This window comes from Oncorhynchus tshawytscha, linkage group LG09 (genome assembly GCF_018296145.1).
Source record: "Oncorhynchus tshawytscha isolate Ot180627B linkage group LG09, Otsh_v2.0, whole genome shotgun sequence".
NCBI classification, from domain to species: Eukaryota; Metazoa; Chordata; class Actinopteri; order Salmoniformes; family Salmonidae; genus Oncorhynchus; species Oncorhynchus tshawytscha.
The window spans coordinates 85,089,477-85,110,409 of NC_056437.1; the positions used below are offsets into that span (position 1 = coordinate 85,089,477).

Here is a 20,933-nt window from a genome sequence, read left to right on the forward strand (position 1 = left end):
ATGACCATCTGATAATTTATCACTCCAGTGTTAATCTGCTAAATTATTCGCCTACCTCCTCATGCCTTTTGCACACAATGCATATACACTCATCTTTTTTTTCTACTGTGTTATTGACTTGTTTATTGTTTACTCCATGTGTAACTCTGTGTTGTTGTCTGTTCACACTGGTATGCTTTATCTTGGTCAGGTCGCAGTTGTAAATGAGAACTTATTCTCAACTAGCCTACCTGGTTAAATAAAGGTGAATAAATAAAATTAAATAAATAAATTATAATCCACGCTGTCTATGATTTTGCAAAACATACATACAGCCTATCTATATACAAGCCACTTGGTCCAATTAAATGAGAGATGTGGATGGTAATTTGTTGTATGGCTCCTTTGAGAATATGAACCCATCACAGCCAGAACAAGTGAGGAATATATTCTGCAAATATATTCCCTAAAAAAGGGGAAAAGATTTCTATGTCTAATTATAAGATTTCTATGTCTAATTATAAGATTTCTATGTCTAATTATAAGATTTCTATGTCTAATTTTTTTCGATTCTAAATATAAAACACATAGATTTTCATTCTTCTCACTAATGGTAAATGCTTGAATTCTTGTTCATATGTTTTCCTGTTTTTAGTTTTTTTTTTAATGAAGCTTTTCATCATATCCCCCATTTGCACAAAATACTTCCTCGCAGTGGCGACCCGTCGTTCAGGGCAGGTGGGGTTCAGTTTTGAGCAACAAAAAAAAAAGTTGACAATCTACTGGCAAATGCTTTTTAATCCTTGTCATATGAAGATAAATTATAGATAAAACGTATCGGTGCTCATCGGCCATTGGACATAAAGATTACACAACAAGTTGGAAATAGCAAATTCACCAATGAGTTGTTTAGAAGGATTCAGTGGCTAACTGCAAGCACTGCAAAGCAACCGCTAACATTACCCTTCTATTCAAGAGTTCCCACCATAAATCTAGAGAATGGCAGACTTTGATGACAAAGTTTGTTGACAAAATGTGCCCACAAAGGCCCGCCGCACCACCTTCACAAGGTGAGTCCAAAAATGTATTGTATGCTGCTGCATAAATGATGTAATATGACAGGAAGATATGTATACTGTAGCTAAGAATGTAATACTAAGTGTATGTTGTGTAGTAAGCTGTTAGTAGCCCCTGTCGTTTGTGGCCGGTGTGTGCTTGTTTGCCAACTTATTTTGTACAGCTTTGACAGTGCTACTGATAGCAGTGGTGGTGCCTCGTTTGCACGTGCAACTTCAGCACACACAACATTCTACAATAGAATTCTGTTATTTGACATGTCAAATTAAAAGCTTATTTAATGCGTCGAATAGTGTTATGACGTGCATCTTTTTTGACACGCAAAGACCCAAACAGCGTCCAATGTGCCTCACCCAAATAATTTGGTCTGTTTTCATCCCTTCATTTCACCTACTGTTCTAACTTGGTGGTGCACATGTAGCCTATAACCTGTTTTAGAGAAATGTAATCATTGAATATTGCAAGAGCTTTCATTGTCTGCTTATATGCCCCCTTTATTTATCCTACGGTTCTGACTTGTTGTACAGGGAGTTCACTTTAAGAACGGCCCGTGTTCTGAATTCTGTCGCTGTACATTTCAAAAGTGCTGAAAAAATAGTTATATTGCCTACGTCCGTTGTCGCTCGCTCATTAATGTCTTAATCGAAATGACAGATTTCCTCTTATCCGCTTGTCGTCCCCTTATGCCATATTTTGTACATCTCAATTGTCAGTATTAACTACATTTGTTGAAGCAAGTCAGCCAAGTCAGCCATATCACCTATGTTTTTTTATAGGGCAGTAAATGAGGATGAATGAACTGTTTCGCTGCCAGACAAGGCTCTGCTGAAAGCCAGGTGTAACAGTGGTAAGGTGGGACAGCTTTATGCTTTATGCTATCCACTTTATGTTTAATTATTATTTTGGGTATACATGAGGGTCACTTATTTTTTCAAGCGTTCAGGGAGGGTTTAGGAAAAATATATTTTGCTGAAGAGAGGTCCAATCATTTTCATTTCAGAGATGTCCGATTTTCTCCATGTAACCCTTATTATAAATAACGTTCACTCCCTTAGCAGTTATGAGACAAAATTCAGTGAGCCTTTATCAAAATTCATTATAATGTAAAAAAAAATGTCTCACTTTGAACACGCCAATGATGGTTTTTCCAATCGTCCCACCGTTGCCCCCTTCTCTTTCTCTCTCCATTACTCCATCCTTCAACTGATATTTTCTATTGGCTAAGGACTGAAACTGTCCCTGCAGTTTAGACCAATCCCGCGATTGCTTTGGGACAGCTTGATCCAGAAGTCACAGATAATTTTCCACAGACATGTGTATTTAGCTTGTTTGTAAGTATTTGTGTGTGTGCATCTGTGTGTGTCAAATAAAATCAATCAAATTGTATTTGTCACATGTTTCGTAAAAAACAGGTGTAGACTAACAGTGAAAAGCTTACTTACCGGCAATTTTCAAACAATGCAGAGTTAAAGATACAGAAATGGAAAAGTAAAATAATAACAATAATGAGTAAAATAACATGGCTGTATACAGGAAGTACCAGTATCGGGTCGATGTGCAGGGGCACGAGGTAATTGAGGTAGCTACAGTATGTACATATTGATAGGTGTAAAGTGACTAGGCAACATGATAGATAATAGACAGTAGCAGCAGGGTGTGCGAAAGTGTGGGAGTGTGTGGCGTCAGAATGCATGTGTGCGAGTGTTATGTGTGTCTGCTTGAGTGACATCACTGTTGAAGAATGCAGTCTGGTTGTCCCCGAGTACTGAAATAAATATTCCTTACCTCTGGGTCAGAGAACAGAGAGTAGTTTGGCAGAAGTATCGAAACAGGGTGTGCACGTTAACTTAGACTAGACAGCAAAACAGTTTGCTGTCTAGATATAGATAACAGAGACCTTGAGAGAGTGGGCATGTCTCGACACATAGTTATCCAATTACCTAAATCATTCTCACCAAAAATATTGGGAATTGTATGTGTGTGTATGAAACAAAGCGTGAATGAAAGGTGTGAGTTTAAAAGAGGGATACAGGGGGAGACAGACATGAATACAGTGTCATAAAGATACTATTAACATGTACAGAAGAGGATAAAGAAGAACAGAGTACATGAAACCAAGCTGTTTGTTTTCTCTCAAGGCAAAGGCATGTTTTGACTCACCTATGCAAGTTTTCAGGAATGTTGCACAGAGAGAGCAAGAGAGAGAGAGAGAGAGAGAGAGAGAGAGAGAGAGAGAGAGAGAGAGAGAGAGAGAGAGAGAGAGAGAGAGAGAGAGAGAGAGAGAGAGAGAGAGAGAGAGAGAGAGAGAGAGAGAGAGAGAGAGAGAGAGAGAGAGAGAGAGAGAGAGAGAGAGAGAGAGAGAGAGAGAGAAGAGGAGGTAAGAGGCACTGTATTCCATAACATCGTGATTGATAGAATAATAGAATGTGGAGAACCAACAAGTATGGTTGAAGTGGAGGTATAGTTAGATATAGATAAAGGTAGGGCCTGAGAGTGTGGGACAACAGAGGAGGTTAAAGTGTGAACAGTAAAGGGGCGTGGAGGTTTCACACAAGAAAGAGTTCAAATCCACTCCCAGCCTTCTCCTTTTTCAGACACCACTAACTTTCATGGTGACCACAACCAAAACTGAGACTGCAAAAGTAAGACAGACAGATTGCTCAAGAAAATATTATAAACAAGAAATATCTGGATAACATTTGGATATGTTAACTCAAGTCTTCACGAACCTGAAGCCACAACCAACTAGCAGCTGTGATCATTAACTAAATCCAGGAAGGAAAATACATCAAAGAAAAGATCAGCTTTCTTCTTCACACCTCTGTCAGCCGTCATAAGTGAGGATTTCAGTTTGACTGGAGAGTAGACAGAGGCAAACAGAGCTGTACTTTCCCAATCAAGATCAAGCCTGGACTAGTAAGCCAATTATTATCTGTGCTATTTTTATGGTGTGTCATATACTATTGTTTCATTTCAGATACTGTGTGCTTTGTTAATCCACAAAAATACTGTTATGTTGTTCCGTATGTAATTCCCTTTGAGAAGTTATTTCCCTAAAATACTTCTCCTTTATGATCAATTGATGAGGAGAGGTCAAGAAAAGCCCCCAATAATGTTCTGTTGTCAACGGCAGAAGGGAGACGATTACAATGTAACTATTCTTCATTCATTGATATGATCTTTGCCGTAAGAATAATATATATCAAGTTACTGGAATTCACCAGGTCAAGACTGAAACTGGGACAGGAAAAGGTTTCTCATGTTAACATTACAGCAGTAAGATAATGTTGATGGTATCTAATGACATCTAACACACTTAAATGTGATATACACTGAGTAAAACATTAAGAACACCTGTTCTTTCCATGACATAGACTGAACAGGTGAATCCAGGTGATCCTTTATTGATGTCACTTCAATCAGTGTAGATGAATGAAGGGGAGGACATGGTAAAAAAAAGAAGTCTTGAGACAATTGAGACATGGATTGGGTATGTGTGCTATTCAGAGGGTGAATAGGCAAGACAAAATATTGAAGTGCCTTTGAACGGGGTATGGTAGTAGGTTTGTGTCAAGAACTGCTACGCTGCTGGGTTTTTCACGCTCGACAGTTTCCCGTGTGTATCAAGAATGGTCCACCATCCAAAGGACATCCAGCCAACTTGTTGGGGTGCAACTCAATATAAGGAAGGTGTTTGTAATGTTTGGTATACTCAGTGGACATACAATCATAACATTTCCCTCTTGCTGTTTTCTTTCTCCATGGCTAATGATTTAACTCTGGCATATATGCACTTGCACACTGCACTGTGTAATCATTCCAGTTCTTCAGGCTCCTGTTTGATTGATAGCAATGCATACCTCATCCCATGGGGCATAACAGTATTTTGAGAGAATGAGCATCTCAAACCATTTTTGTTGGCATGTCAGTGAAAGACTATTACAAACTAATTTAGTTTCAGTAAACTAATATCCTATATCCTTTATGACAATGTCACAACTGCAAGTAATACAGTACTATCAGACTTGAATACCTGTATTCCCTTGTTCTGCATTTGATCTATCCTCTGAACTCTGCTGCATCTATTTTCTCCTCAGAAATGTCTTCCCAATCAGCAACAATGGAGAACATTCCACTGACTGCTGTCCCAGGTACAGGTGAAACGACAGATGCCCAAAATGATACCACCTGCCTTCAAGTGATCACCTGCTGTGGTCGTGACCATACTGTTCCCTCCTGTGCCAAGGACAGGGACTATAGGAGACTGGCCATTAGCAGCATCATCTGTGGACTCTCCTGCATTGGCATTTTAGCTTTGGTCAACTCAGTCAAGGTAATTTCAAGCTTTTTTTTTTTAAACCTGTTTTTGTAAACATTCTGTAATGTAATCAAAGGTGTTGCCCCTTTAGGGACCATCTTGGTTCTCAAAATGTGCACATCTACACTAAGAGTCTATATCTTAGATATGAGTCATATCAAAATATAATGTACTCTTCTATCCCTATGACAGGCTCGAGAGGCAAGGAAGACGACTCCAGAGAAGGCTAAACAATACTCCCAATGGGCAAGAACGTTTGGGATCATTTCTATTGTGGTGTGGGTGGCGATTCTGGTACTCAGCCCACTACTATTGGTACTGGTGTCATACATACTCACTCTGATAGACTGACCAATTCCCAGGAACCACCAAGGTGGATGTACTGTACCATAAGGATGGCTACAGGACAGCGGTCCAACTTCTTTAGTATTGATCTTGGACTGCCATGACACTGTGAGGTGGGAACAGATGGAAAAGCACCTCCGGTGACTCAGGGAGACTCCACTGTATACAGCCTCCCTGAGTATCATTCTGATAAGGCTGTCTTGCTGATAAGGATTTCCAAAGGCACCTTTAACTTTCTTTTGTGTCACTCTGGAATTTATCACTGGAAGACTGGTTTATAGTTAACATTCAATTGATGCCACAGCTATAAATACGTTATAAATATTAAGATATTTTGACATTTATCAGTAGCCCAACCAGACTTTTAGCACTTAGAGTAAGGACTGTAGTTAAACTACCTTCTTCCTGAATAAGAGGTTGGTTTGGAGACGAGAGATGAGCAAGGGGACACAAAATAACCACTTGTTTTTGAGATAGCATTTAATGGACACGGTTTATTTGCTGACATACATGAGTCCAAGACTGTATGAGTATAAAACAGCAGAGATTTTAAAAATCCTGAATAAATTCAAAACAAACTGAGCCACTATACAGGGGCCTAACTCCAAAACACTCCCATGTCCACTATCTGTCTCAACCTTGACATTTCACTTTTACTATTTATGATATGCAACATGAACTTTATTTTTTAACAATGTTATATATTTTTTTATTTAGCAGTGAAATAAATTATTTGTATATGTGAGGAACTAACTATAAATGTCTAATTATAAAGGACAGATTGTTAACTAGGTATAATTAAATCGGGGCAGTGTTTCTGATTTACAGTAATAGTGAAAACTGCCTTTGGTTTTAAATACCAAAAACTTAGAATACTTCATTTTGGTTACATGACCATTTCTACATTTACTGCATTCATGTTATTGCCTTTGTATTTTATATTTTTACATTGCATGTTTTAAAGGATTTTGTAATTAAATGAAAATACATTTACATCAATTTGATCTGAATTATGTTCCTTTTCAGGCTATTTGCCTCATTTACATTAAGTTAATATAGCTACAAATACCTTTTACTTAATATAAAGTCACTCTCTAGCTGTAACAAAAAATTCATACAAATACATTTATTCAATACAAACCACACAGTAAAGACAAATATTTTCAGAAATATAATTACAAGAAATGTGATGTAATAGAAAAGTAATTTGTATATACTAGCAATTTTCAATTAAATATTGCTATCAAAACAAATATTACAATCCACAATGATACAAAACATTAAACTAACTGCATTGATGAAAATATTCATGTTAATGTTTCCATAGAAATACTCATTGGAGTGTCATGACGTTTACGTTCAATTTTACACAAGTAACAATTCAACATAGATTATTTTTACAAAAATGTATAAAATGGACAATATACATTTTATTTGCTATAGTTATGATCGTCGTAATCAGGGATAGTCAGGCAACAATTAAAGGACGGTTCTAAAAGAAAATATGAAGTCTGTGATTGTCAGAACCAGAAACATTTTCTTACAGCTGTAATTTGGCCAAAAACAGAATTCTCAACATTCAATATATCTTGAAAGTAGCTGCCATTTGATGCTAGTTGCCAATAACAGGTTTGCACCTACAGCTAAATTGGGAATTATCATCTGGAAATTGTTTGGCTAGTAAGAATCCTTACTTGAGAAGTATGTGCATTCAATAACTGCTGGGTAAATACACATTGATGTCAATGGATAATATCCACAAAGATTTGAGTTGCATGTGAGCTTCCAAATGTAGGATTCAGTAGCAAGTGATTAATAAAGCAGAACGTGTTTAATAATGATTAAAAGGCTGAGGCTTTGGCATATTAAGAATGCAGATTATCAACAAAACTGAGTGCAGAAATAGTAGCCGTTTTAAATACAAACACTTATGCACTCACTGACCTAAACCAATGATATAAAATGCATTACATCCATAGATAATCAAATATTACAATAACAGTATATTCCATATCGTTATCTACAAATAGTACACAATGAAAATACAAAAATTCTTCAATGATCATTTTAAACGACTCAATGAAAGGTAAATAATACACCCCCACAAAAGAAAAACGTTGTAAACAATTACAGAAGATGAGGACGAGCTTGATGTTGTATGGAAGGCAACGGGGCTGGGCAATTTGTAATAACAATATTTTCGAAAATGTAAATGTGCTATTGTCTACCCCTATGATTGGCATTTGTCAACAGATATTCTGGTCAAAAGCTAACCAGGAATCCAGCTGGTCAAGCTTGGAGCAAAGAAGTGAATCAAGCTCCTGCAGATTGAGGGTGGGGTGATCTTTAGAAGAGAGGCAACCCCCACGCTTGGGCCTTCCAAAAGGAGAGCCAACCCCAGCTTTCCTGGGTAAACCACCCCCTGCCCCAGCACCAACAAGTGGCTTCCTTGGCTTTCTGGCCACACCAACCTCTGGGAACTCCACAAAACGCTTCATGCGCTTCTGACCAAGGAGGGAATGAGACCCATCGCGTCGACTGAGTGGCACCTCAAATATGGTCTCCAGCCGTCTGGGACGAATAAAAACAAACACAGAGCAAGGAAGTTGTTAATGAAAGGAAAGTTACAGTCAGTCATTACAATGATGATTTCCTGTACTGTAGGATGAACAATAAGATGCATGAGTGAACAGTAACCTTTCAGGGGGCTTGGTGAAGTTTTTATTAGTGTAGATTTCCTCCAAACTGAACTCCTTCTTCTTCACCCTGTTGGAACACACAACAGATTAGTTGGGGTTTTTGTCATCCATGTCATAACATTTTACGAATACAGGTAGCAAGTTTACCATATACACACAGGCACACCATCACACACTTCAAATACACATACCTGATAGGCTTGGGCAGGCCCATGGGTGTGAGGTTGTGGAGAGGTTTGGGTAAGGATTTGCGAATTCGAATGGATGACACTTTCCTTCGTTCCTCATATTTGCCGGTTTCCAACTGTGCAAACACCACCACAGTGTTACCGTGTTGACGGTGGGTTAAAGCCAGACTCACTTATCTACTCATCTTTGTAACTAATCACATGCTGTATGTCATATGTAAATGACATAGTTCACATTAAATATTACGTGGTCAGTGTACCTTAATTTCAGAATCTGACAATGCTTTTTCCTCTCTCATCCCAATAGCTTCGAACTCATTCCTGAAACGGTTTCTGTCCTCCACATTCTCCCCATCCTCCTCATGCTGCTGGCTTGTCTCATTCTCCAAGGGAATCTTTGACAATGCACTGGAAACATGGTGGAATTAATCATTTTTAACTACTGTAATCAAAAAGGAAAATATGTATTTTTGAACAAAGGACAAAGTGGTGTTTTACCTGCAAAGGGAGGAGACTGAAGCAGAGGATATGTCTGATGTCAGGTCACAGGGGTCGGAACTGGAGAACAGGTGACGTACAGAAGAGCAGGATGGTGAAATGGAAGAGGAAGGGGAGGTATCATGACTGCAAGCACTACTAGTGGCAGCTAGACTTCCTTTTTGCAATTTCCTGGAGAGGAAGGCCAGGGGGCTTGACAGGAAGCAGGAGGCCCAGACAGAGATGGAAGTGGAGAGTGGCACACTGGGTAACAGGTGGTAGGACGGGTTGCCCAATGAATAGGACCTTTTTGAGGGGAACACCTCTTTACGCAGGCATAACGGAGCTATCTCCCGCTCAATTTCCACACTAGAGACAGTATGACGGCGTGGACGTCTGGACGGTGTGGGAGGAGTGGGGACAGGAGGAAAGAGGGCGGGGTGGAGCCGGGGTACGGAGAGGATCCTGCCATGCAGAGAGGTGGTCCAGTGGCTGTCATGGTGGAGGAGAGCAGGGATCTCTGGGCAGGAGTAGCTGCGCAACAGACGCTTGTTAAGGGTGGTGTTGTTATCTGATGAAAAGTCCATCTGCTCACCAATCGCAGTATTTCTCTCCTCCTCTTCTTCCTGCCCCCTCTTCCTAGTCACAGGCCTGTGCTTCCTACATTGAGTCGCTGCTTTCTTTGGCTTCTTTTTTTGCCCCCTCCCCCTGAGCCTCGTCTCAGAGGGTACAGGCAGTTCAGAACACTCATCCTCCTTCCCCTGCTCCTCCTCCATCACCTGGTCAACAGTCTTGTTCTGGCCAAGGTTAGATGGTTCAGAAGCAGTGGAAAACACTTCTACATCAGAGTCCATTGCCACATCATTTCCTTGCAAAGCCATAGAATGTTTCACTATATTTTTGTTCAGCTTGATTGAACATTTGGGATAAGTTCGCACAGGCCAAGGCACAGTTCTCTTTTTTTCTTCAACTGTTATTTGATTAAGTTGCAGGGACTGAGTTGTCTCGTCATTGTCCTCTGTGGACGGACCTCGGCTGACTCTCTTACGTCCACCAAGGGGTTCCACAAACCTATTATCCACCAGTAACGCATCACTGACAGACATTTTATTAGATCCATTCCGACTCTTCTTTGGGCTCTTGCTAGAGTCAGACCCACTCATTTCTGCTCCCCAACCTGCGTCTTTGTGGACAGCCACCACTGCGGTCGTCTGTAATGTCTGTTGTGTAACGTCTGAAGATCTAGAAGCTACATGGACATTGTCATCTTTGCTGGGCTTCAAAGAGTGCAAGTGATCGGCACCAACACCAGTCAGCCCTGAAGACGTGCCAAGCTGTTGGGTTGAGCTTGAGTTATGAGACCTCCTGGATTTATTTTGTTTCGGTGGTTTTAGTGGACGACTCTCTTCTGAAGTGATCTCATTCAACTTCAGACACTTTTGTTGATTTTGAGATGACGCCACTTCAACCACTGGGGAAATCTTCCTCTTCTTACAGATGTATTTCTGCTGATTTTTGGATGCTGTTCGAGGCCACTTCCCCTTGATATCCAAGTGCTGATCAGAGACAGGCAGTTCATGATTTTCTTTCATCAAAGCAGTTGTCATGGTAGTTACCATTTCCATATTACATGCTGACCTAGAGTCAGTGTCACCATAAGTCAAGGCACTGGTCATACCCCTACTATTGCTGGCTGCTATGCTGTTGTCACACAAACGGTCATTACTGTGCTCTAGCACACTCCCATTACTTGAAGTGGCCATTACTGCGAGAGACGTATTTTTCTTAATACGCCCACTTCGACCTCTACCTTTGTCCTTCGTCACCTCCATCAGAGGTACATGTGTTTCAGAGGGTTTTTGAGTGGTTTCAATGTATACGGTAGAACTCTGGCTAACCCGAAGCAGTACCCTACTTTTAAGAGACTGAGATTTAGAAGTTGCACACGGTTTTGATCCAACCCCCGGCTGGACAAGTTCTACATCACTTGCGTGCTCTACTGATGTTAATGTGCAACTTTCTAAATCAACAGCTACCGTTTCTTCTTTTCTAACCTCTTCACATCGCTCTCTTTTCATCAGTTTCACTCTTTTCTTTTTCTCTGCGTCTCTCTTGATCGCTGTAAAAGGAGTTGCTCTGCATCTCCTCTTAACTTCCTTTGCTGAGCCTGCCATATAGCCTTGCTTTCCTTCACACTCATCTATCTGCTTTTGAAGACACTGACTGACTGAGGCACAGTTGTTCAGTGTTGTGTTTACAGGTTTTCTGGGGCTTTTCCGGATAGACATATGTGACTGGGAACCACACACCAACATGTTGTTTCGGTCTTGAGGCAGACCAACAGCTTTTATGCTGTCATCTGCCTGGCATAAACTCTCAGAAGGGGTATTGTAGATAGAGGATGATAATGGACTAGATGTTTCACTGTCAATACAGTCCCAGATATTGTACTCTACATACGATTTTGTGGCAAGCCGTTTAGCCTTGGGCTCAGAGATTCCTACTTCAGCTGGCAAACTAGAGATGCGGTCGGCTTCAGATGCGTTAATTGCAGCAGAGGGACTGCTCTGTGATGCAGCTTCATTTAGAAAAACACATTTTCGGCGCAATGGTCTCCGGTGAGCTCCTGTCAAATCCACCTGCTCCTCCATTTGAACAATGAGAGACAGCTTGGACCCACATGAGGAACTTGAGGGGTCAGGGGGTTGAAAGGACATGGAAGAGCATGAGTTGAACTGGGACTCCGTTGATTCAGAACCACACTTGATACTGCTTCTGAGTAGAGGACTACGCTGCATACAAGGTAATGAATCATTATTATTGGTCTCCTTTTCTGAGCTGTTTGACATACAGGTGTCCCTTTGCGCATCTCCAGGTGGCATTAGATTTTGTTTCCCCTCAAGAGAAAACTCATCCTCTTCTGGAGTGCTGTGGGTTTTTAGATCCATGCTGAACTTTAAGTGTTTACGAGAGGCAGGGTCATTTCCTCCTCTTCCAGCTTCAAAGTGTTGCACTGTGCCAGAGGTTAGCTCGTACCCAGGTCCTTGTTGGTGAGAACTATGAGAGGCAGAGGAGACGTCTACATCTGGTTCAGGTGGGGAGCTATTGGGTTTGAAAAGTCGGACGGGACTCATGACAATCTGTGTGAAACTGGCCATCTTGGATTTAAATGACTGAAACAATGGGCCAATCACCCATCGCTTCACAGAGCTCGGGCTTCCAGGGGACTTTCCACAGCCAACCTCTTCATCCGCCTCCATGCCCGATTGGTTGAAATCATGTTCAGTCTTGCCAGTTGTATTTACATCTAAAGTTAATGTTGAAGAGGATGGAATCGCTTTGTCATTTGAGCCTTTTGTGTCTTTGTTCCTACAATGGAAAAAAAAAACAAACAAAAAAAACACATGAACAGAGAAAAACAACACTATTGTACAAAATACAGGTATGTTTAACAAACTACAATTAGGTGGAATGGTATTATTCATCCAAACTAAGGCTAGGCACTACCAGCTTGTTTTTATGAATAGTTATGAATGAATCTTAACCAAATAATTCTGACTAGTACCCCTACCTTAAACTACAGTTGGGGATATGAAGAAGTTGAACGTAATCAGACAAGCCTTCCACTAATCTGAAATGTTAACTCCATCCATTTCACTTCATCTATTTTTCCTCCATCCTTTTTCATCCCAAAAGAGATCAACCTGGTCAACTGAGCAACACCATCCATGATCACTGATCTCACTAGGCAGGTTTCCATTGACCCAGGTTTATTTGACAAAAGCAATGCCGCAAAACAACAACAACGTGTAATCAAAAACAGCAGCTATAGGAGAACGTTTCTAAAGATCGACAACATTGGTTTCCATTCGACAGGGGGAGGATTTTTCTTTATCTTCATTGCAACAAACAGATTTTTTTTTTCTGAATAAGTTATTAGTGAATAATTTAAGGTGCGCGAGGCGGGGCACGTGATGTTATCACCCAACTATAAAGCTCCACTCAACATTTAATTCTAAATGCATACTGTTTTCTAAATGTATTATTCAACTATGAATGGTCTTGACTTTCAAGAAAGTCTGAATTGCTTCGCCTTGCTTTTCTGGTTGGCTGGGTGCAAGTTTCACCATCCAATTATTTCAGATCTACAGGAGTGCAGGTTTCACAGTGGCACATGAGAATTATATGAGAGGTTCCCTAACTTTTTGGGGGAGGGACCCTACCATGTAAATAAAGTGATTGAACATTGGCCGTTGATTCTATTTCTTCATTGGGACTTGACAGTCTATTACAAATCTGTCCGACAGTGCTTTTGATAATATTTAAATCTGACGGAAGTGACTGAAATGCACCAGAAAGGTATTGGGAAGTTCAAAAGATCGGCAATCATTTTCTGTAGAAAATACTATCATTGGTTTTGTTCTTTTCCTCCCAGTCTTATTTAGTGCCTGGTCTTGTCCACTCTGTTCTAATGAGTCCTGTGCGGCTTGTGGGCATTGTAGAGGGAAACAAAGTTGCATCTTTCAGTGATGGGGTCATAATATGTTGTTGCTTAAACAGTTCAAAAGATCAAAATTTGTAAAAAAATAAATACAGAAATCACTGTTTATTACAACTGCATCTAGCAGCTATCGGAGGTTACTGATGTAACCTCAATTCTATGAACCAAGAGCAATTTTATTTATTTTTATCCCATTTTCAAAATACTGTATTAGAATGTGGCAAATATTAGTCAATTATTGCATTCTATACATGCTGGCTTTTGAAGGCCAAACAAAACATGAAACAGATGGGTTGGAAAGCATACAGGCAGTAACCAATTTATTAATGCACAATTTGCCTAAATGGTTAATGGAAAGACTTCAACCACTTCATTTAAAAAAATATATATGTTTAGGTGTGACGGCATTACGTCCAGCTGTTTTTAAATCGACACAAGATAGTTAATTGGAAACGCACCGTAGCAGGCAAATGTTGCATCTATTTTCTATGCGAACTTGCTAAATGTTGACAAAAATCAGGTTAATGGAAACAGCCACTGACTCAATCAATTTCTCCACCCATGGTAAAACACGTACGTTTCTAGACATTTGAACAAATCAAGTCATATGCACACAAAAAACATGGAACTTCTATGTAAGTCATCATACTCACTTAGACATTTGACATTCTGATGCAACATTGAGATCCAAACCGCTCTGCAAAAAGTAAATATTTACATCATAAACATATCCATATAGTGTAATCACTTTGCCAATAATAATAATAAGGTTATTAAAGAGTTTATGCAAAAAAAAAAAAGTGTTTGTTTTTTGGTTGCAAAATGGCTTTTATAGAGACACCGTCAATCTGCAACAAAATTGATTGTTAATGTAAACATCACTGAGGATGTCTGGCTATCGGCTAGTTAGGTCAGTCATGTTTGCAGACACTAATTATTGCTCCTTGCTGTGCATCTCTAAGATGCAGCAGACCGTGTAAGAGGATTCATTTACATCTTTCTACCGTTTACACCACGGCATTGTGTAGGGCACTGTACTACCAAAACAGTGCACTAGGGTTGGGCCATGTCTGGAATAACACATGGTCCTGTCCAAACGTTGTTGATATACGATCGTATCATCTATTTTCCCTCTCAGGAAAGGGGGTTGCAGAATGATTTACAAATTGGTAGGGCTATGTTTCTCATGTACATAAAAAAAACTCAGATATCAGTTATATTCGCCTGCTGTGAACCATCCGGAGGTGTGGGGGTAAATGGGACTCAGGGAATTCCTGCCGACGTCACACGATTCTCTGATCACATAACTTATTACCGGCGCAGGTGAAGACACAGAGACAATTACGCATAGGGGGGAAAAAGAGAACAGTGGGAAACGCGGGAGGAGAGGAAGGAACGGACAAAGAAATAAAGAGAAATATAGAACGAAGAAACCAGAAACGGACAGAAGAGGACATCGAAAGACAAAGAACGGATTAAAAGATGAAGAACGTGCATGGGTGATTCCCGTAAACGCAAGCCATTGCCAAGCTAAGCCACAAAAGAGACTATTTAATTTGTTGATTATCAAAAGGCTCATTGGTGTGTAAGTAAAGTGCTCTGAACCAAGCTAGGATTTTGTTTCCTTTCTTGAACCGTTCAAGTGCCATTCTGTGAACATTAAATACATAAGTTGTTTTTGCAACTTAAAAACCCGACTCTTCCTCGGTTTACGCCAACCCTTGCTACCGCATAGATCGGAACCCCTCTGGACTGATCACACTACCTTTTAAAAAACTAATATAATAGCCGGTCCAATCGTAGGCTATTGTTATTTCATCTTGATCACCTGGGCAAGCGCATTTGCGACATTCTCCCATGAGGCTACATTCCAACAGTAGACCACAAGCAAAGGGAAAAGGTGAGAGGAGAGTGCGTAGATGGAAGGAGAAGGAATTATACATAGAGCAAATTGATGATGCTGTTTGTATGTGGCTGCTATGAAAGTGAACCGTGTGTGCGGGTGATCCTGGGTGTATTCATTCCGCCGACTCTGTTGAGAAACGTTTGTTAAACGGAAGCAAATGGAGCGAAACAGGTATAAACCTACCTGAATTTGTCCAATTGAAACTCTCGTTTGCAATTGTTTGGACTAATGATTACACCAAGATCAGCTAGATGCAGGCAAGTGTGCAAGGAGGTATTTAATGTGCTACTGTCTGTCACCTTGATAACTCCAATTTGTTGCGCAGCCTGTGCGCCTACATTATAAACTTTAATTCGTAGGCTACGTTGTATCAACCTCATGATGGGTATAGGGAAAATCATGTGGAAGTATCATGTAATAGCCTAAACCTATCGATGTTACATTGAGCTGGATAAATGGAATATGAATGACAGTGATCCAATATGCTGTAACAGAAATAAGGCCATGCTCATAAAAATGTAATTTAAAAAAATTGTCCACCCTAATCTTAACCAGCCCCGACCACCACTGATGTACAGACAGATTATCTAGAGTAGATACAGTAGAAAGCGGCCCATGCACAAATAGACATTTATTGCATACCTTTTTTAGCGGTTGTTTGCGGAGGGGATCAACTCTCATTAGCTTTACTGACAGGGACTGAGACACTTGCATCTAAGGATCAGAAAGGAGTGAACTGATTACCAAACAAGACCCTTTTAAGTAGCCTATAATATCTAAGAAACCATTAAGACCTAAACATGAAACTACCACACTGCTCTCCCTCTTGGCAGGGGATGTATTTTGTCTGGACTCCGCCAATGTGTCTTTGGGCTCCTGCTTCTTCGGTGTCTTCTGAATGCGCCCACTCCTCCTCCTGTCACCAGGCTTTTTGCCATCTTCACAGCTGTGGGAGATGAACAGTTATGGTTTGGACTCTTCACCAGTAGCTCTCAGTAATTGCGATGGTGGTTAAAAACATGGGTTTCAAACAAGCAAGAATATAAATACAATAGGGGAAGAGGAAAGCAAAAGGTGCCAGGGGAACTATACCTGGGGGTGATGGAGGAAAGAGGGAGAAGGTGGGGTGGAGGTTCACTCTGAGGGGGATTACAGAAAGGGGTTGGGGGAACCTTGGCATCTCCCTCCATTGGACAGACTATTTAGGGGAGCAAGTCAGGGAACTAGATCAACATCCTCACTCTCCCCCTATCTGTCTTTCTCTGTAAAGACAACAGAAATAAACATGCTTTTATCTCATTTTCAAAATAGATAGGAACTGGCTTGCTTGGTTATGGTATATGTTAAACAATTGCACAGTAAACATTTGTGCAAAATGTACACAAATGGAAAGTGTTAGCTAGCTTGTGCTTTTATATTCATCCAGCTAACACATATACAGATCACCTTCTAGTTGAACCTTTCCAGAATGAACAATAAAACGTGATTTGATTAGTTTTACTTCGTCAGCTAACAAATACGTGAATAAGCCACTAATAGCTACCCGTATTTGATCAAATGCATAATTTTTGCCTCCTATTGACAATATCATTTTCATGCACTCTTTTGAACAAAGCACATTATTTGTGTTGTCATGGGGATGGTATACCGGTGGAGGCCACTTCTACAAGAGCTCCTTATTCGTTAACTCGCAGTAGATCTGTGTTGTGCATATCGTGAACTTCAATGCAATAGCCAGCTGAGGTCTATGTGGTAGTCAGCTAGCTAAATTAGCTTGGTAAAGTCGCAGAATTCAATCATTTCAAGGAAGATAACGTAAAATGACGGTAGGGTGAGTATTAGTAGCTAGCTAGCGTTAGCAAATATGCTAACGTTCGCAGCCAGCCAATGCACTGCTAAGATAACGTTATAGTCATAAACATTAAAAATATGCATATTTTATGAATCCAACTTAAAATAGTAAACTTACCGCACCGCCCCAATTATTTAGTAAGAAAAATATGAAGATTTGTTATATAATTGTGTAGACATCTTTAACGTAAACACCACGCAGGACGGCGCCCAAGTTTAACCATTTCACAAATGTCCGTTCATCATCAAAAGTTCCACTGGCACGCCGACCAAGAAACCAATCAGAGGGAAGCGTTCACATGGAAGAAATCCCTCCAGAAAATCTAACCAATGAAGGAAAGCTATAAACGTCTCTCAACCAACTGCATTCTAGTGAAGGGATCTTGTTAGGTAAGGACGGCCAATACAAGACAGAAAGCAGTCTTTGTCCTCGAGTGATGTATATTAGAACCAATCAGAAAGCCGGAAAGTAGCTGGTTCAGAAGCCAGTGTAATACAAAATATTTTTATCAAATTTGTGTAACTGCTCTTAAAACCAATGTAACTGTGCACTATATAGAAACCCAACACATATTTAGTTAAATTCATTTAGCAATGTTTCAAGACCTTGCTTGTAGGCTTTAGCAGCAGACAAGAAATAGACAATATAAAATACCAATTAGTTTATTTTAAAACAGGAAGGCTACATACAATAAGAGATCAGATAACAGAGAATGTGGATGTGGGTGTGGGTGTGAGCGAGAGACTATCATTGGTATTTATTAGGGTCCCCATTAGCCACTGCAAACACAGCAGCTACTCTTCCTGGGGTCCACATGAAACAACATAATACATCAAATTATTAGTCAAGAACTCATCATGGTCATGTGTAAAGATCAAAGTCTAGTCTCTTGGAATTGTAGAACTGAGCGCTTCCCTGTTCAATCCTCCTGCAGTAAACACCATCTTTGAAATAGCCCTCATCCACCCAGCCCTGAAAGAGACAGAAAATAGGGATTACTGGACAGAACAGGCCTGGCCTAATCCAGTATAACCAGGTACAGGATCATAAGGGAAGAAGGAAAATAAAATGTGACCACCAGGAAAACAGACCAGGAGCAGAATGGCAGGTACTGTTGATGTTCCTACCCTTAGGACAGTTACTAGAGCAGAAGGGCAGATACTACTGCCCTTAATTTATTGTCCAATATACTGTAATAGAAAATTGAGAGATAATTCAAACCTGCATCTGCTGACTGCTGAAGGGGCCATAGAGTTCAGAATTCTCCTCTGTGTCCCATTTATACTCCCACATCACATCATCACTCACTTAAGACAAACAAAATATGTTTACACATCTCAAAAGTCAACAAAAATAGCACCTGTAATAGTAGTGTAAATGTTTTGGAACCAGCTGACCGCACACCAATTTACTCTCACTAACCTGTCTCATCATCCTGATCCTCTTTGTCCGGAGCTTTGACACTGTGCTTCTCGTCAATTTTGTCTGCAAACATGTCAAGCTCATCTTCTTCCTCCCCATTTAAACTCCTCCCCACTGATTGCTGCTGGCTCTTCCCTTTCAGTGTGTAAGCCAGTTTTTCATACGTCTGCTGGTATATTTCAAACACCCCACTCCCAACCAGTCTGTCTGCAAGTGCCGTGAGCCTGTCCAGTTTTTCGGTATCCCTATTTGTTTCTTCTGCTTTCCCGTTCTCTTCCCTCTGCTTTCCCTTCTTACGCCCACCTAGGCCTCCAAGCCGGCGAAGCCCTGTGGCAACAGTCTCCCCAGGTAATAGCAGCTCCAACATAGCCTCTGTGAGCTGATGCTGGCTGAAGGATGCCAGGGGGTCTTCAACTGGCTCCTTTTCCTCTTCCATGTCTTCCTCTTCATCACTGTCTGCCTGCTTCTCCTCTCGCTGTTTCTCTTCTTCTGCCTCATCTTCATCCCCCACTCTCCTCCTCCTCTTGGCTGCCAGACCTTTCTTCTTTCGTTTAGTAGGTTGCTCTCTTATTTTCACCTAAAGAGCGAGACAAATACATTACTTCACTGTGTGTGACATTTCTGCAGTGAACTACTAATCAAATAACTAAAAACACAGTTACCCAGTCAATGTTGTCAAGCCAGTTGTCCCTGATCTCCTCATCCTTTTTGACGTAGTAGTTTCCTTCAGAGTCAAAGTGCCCTTCTTGCATCTCCTCATCCAGGTTAAAGGGTGTGATGGGAACTCCCTCGTCACAGTCAATTGTTGCCCCCTCCTGACCTAAAACAAAACATGCACTTTTAGACATTAACAGGTAGACTCAGCGATATGACAGATGCAAAAACTAAACAGCATAGTGGATCAATTTGCCTAACAGCTAAGTGTGTTGAAGTGCGATGCTCAACTTCTCTGCTGATTTGGTCCTGTGGCTACCACGTTGCAATGGGTAAGGCGAACCCATGCACATGCGCAGATACTGTGTGTGACTGTGTCAGAGTGAAGTCTTGCGTCTCACTCATCCCAATATCTGCGGTGCTGCTTGTGGCAATGCCATTTCTCAGAGTCTACCTTTAAATAACTGTAGGGACCAGGTCTCAGTTATGAAGACAATCAAATTGGTAAGACAAACCTTCCACATCGTCACTGGCCAATATGTTGTATTTGCTGCTCTTATCTCCATCTTCTTCCTCGTCCTCCTCGTCACTGTCCAGAGAATGTTTCCCCTTGAACCTGGAGCCCGGCCCAACCACGTCCTCACATAACTGGTGAGATCCCAGGTGATATAGCAAAGCAAACTGGTCAGTATAGAAAACCCTCAAACAAATGCCTCTAGCTAACACAAGTTATAAAGATTATTACATCAAAAAGCATATGTAATTATTATGTCCCACTCTATGCCGTTAAAATTTAATGTAGCACTGTATTGATCTGAGAACAAGTGTTTGTGGCAGCACCTTTTTCTTTGGAACGTCCTCATCCAACAACTCTCCACCATCGCCGTCCCCAAACGTGACTTTTCTTTTTGACATTCTGTTGATGACAGAAGAGAAAACAAATCTAAATGTACATGTTTGTAGTATACATGTCTACATATTACTGTACTATAATGAATCAAACGGAAGCAATCTAATTAGCAAACGTTAGCTAACTACTGCGCTAGCTAACGTTAACTAATGTTAGTTAGCTAACCATTTACTGAAGCTTTTGAATAAGTATGTTATCGATATTTAAGCGACTACACTATTCCACGTGACGTTAACTTACGTGATACGATTATCTCCACAATAGTGTGAGTACTACAGCTATAGCTTGCTAAATTTGTTTTGTTTTGCTTTGCTAGCTGACTAGCAGGTACCAAGAAAACAACGACACATGCAGAGTTAGTAAGTAACGTTAAAGGGACGTAAGTTAGCTAGCTTCACAACACTTTGCGTGCATCTGAGTATGGACAAGGATAATTAAAAATACAACATGTATCTAAATGCAGATAGCTAAGGAAAACAAAAACTACCTCGCTAGCTACTAGCTATCGATACGAAAAGTCTGCAAGCGCCATTCAACTAAACAGGAAGTGATGTCGAACTTGATGCGTACAGTTCTGCGGCATGTTCAAGAGGTGTCACCGTCTC

General features: G+C 40.6%; 1 protein-coding gene and 1 long non-coding RNA gene across 6 annotated transcripts; one reads left to right on the forward strand and one right to left on the reverse strand.

Moving 5' to 3' along the window:
* The first annotated feature begins 3,420 nt into the window (after nucleotides 1-3,420).
* Nucleotides 3,421-6,718, forward strand: LOC112259035. Its single transcript, XR_006084185.1, has 3 exons — nucleotides 3,421-3,972; nucleotides 5,154-5,389; nucleotides 5,567-6,718. It is a non-coding gene; the product is annotated as an uncharacterized LOC112259035 (long non-coding RNA).
* A 159-nt stretch (nucleotides 6,719-6,877) lies between these two features.
* On the reverse strand, nucleotides 6,878-20,915 carry LOC112258999 (CD2 antigen cytoplasmic tail-binding protein 2). Of its 5 annotated transcripts, XR_006084184.1 has the most exons (11): nucleotides 20,816-20,915; nucleotides 20,259-20,334; nucleotides 19,934-20,066; nucleotides 19,427-19,584; nucleotides 18,765-19,341; nucleotides 18,564-18,649; nucleotides 17,460-18,314; nucleotides 16,583-16,752; nucleotides 16,301-16,436; nucleotides 16,133-16,204; nucleotides 14,237-14,281 (listed from the first exon to the last, which is right to left on the reverse strand). XR_006084184.1 is itself a non-coding variant. In XM_024433693.2 (10 exons), exons 2-10 carry the CDS (start codon nucleotides 16,678-16,680, stop codon nucleotides 7,966-7,968), a joined length of 4,353 nt encoding a protein of 1,450 aa, XP_024289461.2. In that variant the 5' UTR covers nucleotides 16,681-16,752; nucleotides 17,460-17,616; the 3' UTR covers nucleotides 6,878-7,965. The 5 variants fall into 5 exon arrangements, 4 of the variants coding, with proteins under 4 accessions (XP_024289461.2, XP_042183749.1, XP_024289462.2 ...); XM_024433693.2 differs by lacking the exons at nucleotides 18,564-18,649; nucleotides 18,765-19,341; nucleotides 19,427-19,584; ... (1 more) ...; nucleotides 20,259-20,334; nucleotides 20,816-20,915 and adding exons at nucleotides 6,878-8,290; nucleotides 8,417-8,485; nucleotides 8,610-8,722; nucleotides 8,867-9,014; nucleotides 9,105-12,452 and having other exon boundaries at nucleotides 14,238-14,281; nucleotides 17,460-17,616; XM_042327815.1 differs by lacking the exons at nucleotides 18,564-18,649; nucleotides 18,765-19,341; nucleotides 19,427-19,584; ... (1 more) ...; nucleotides 20,259-20,334; nucleotides 20,816-20,915 and adding exons at nucleotides 6,878-8,290; nucleotides 8,417-8,485; nucleotides 8,610-8,722; nucleotides 8,867-9,014; nucleotides 9,105-12,452 and having other exon boundaries at nucleotides 14,238-14,281; nucleotides 16,285-16,436; nucleotides 17,460-17,616.
* Nucleotides 20,916-20,933: the final 18 nt, after the last annotated feature.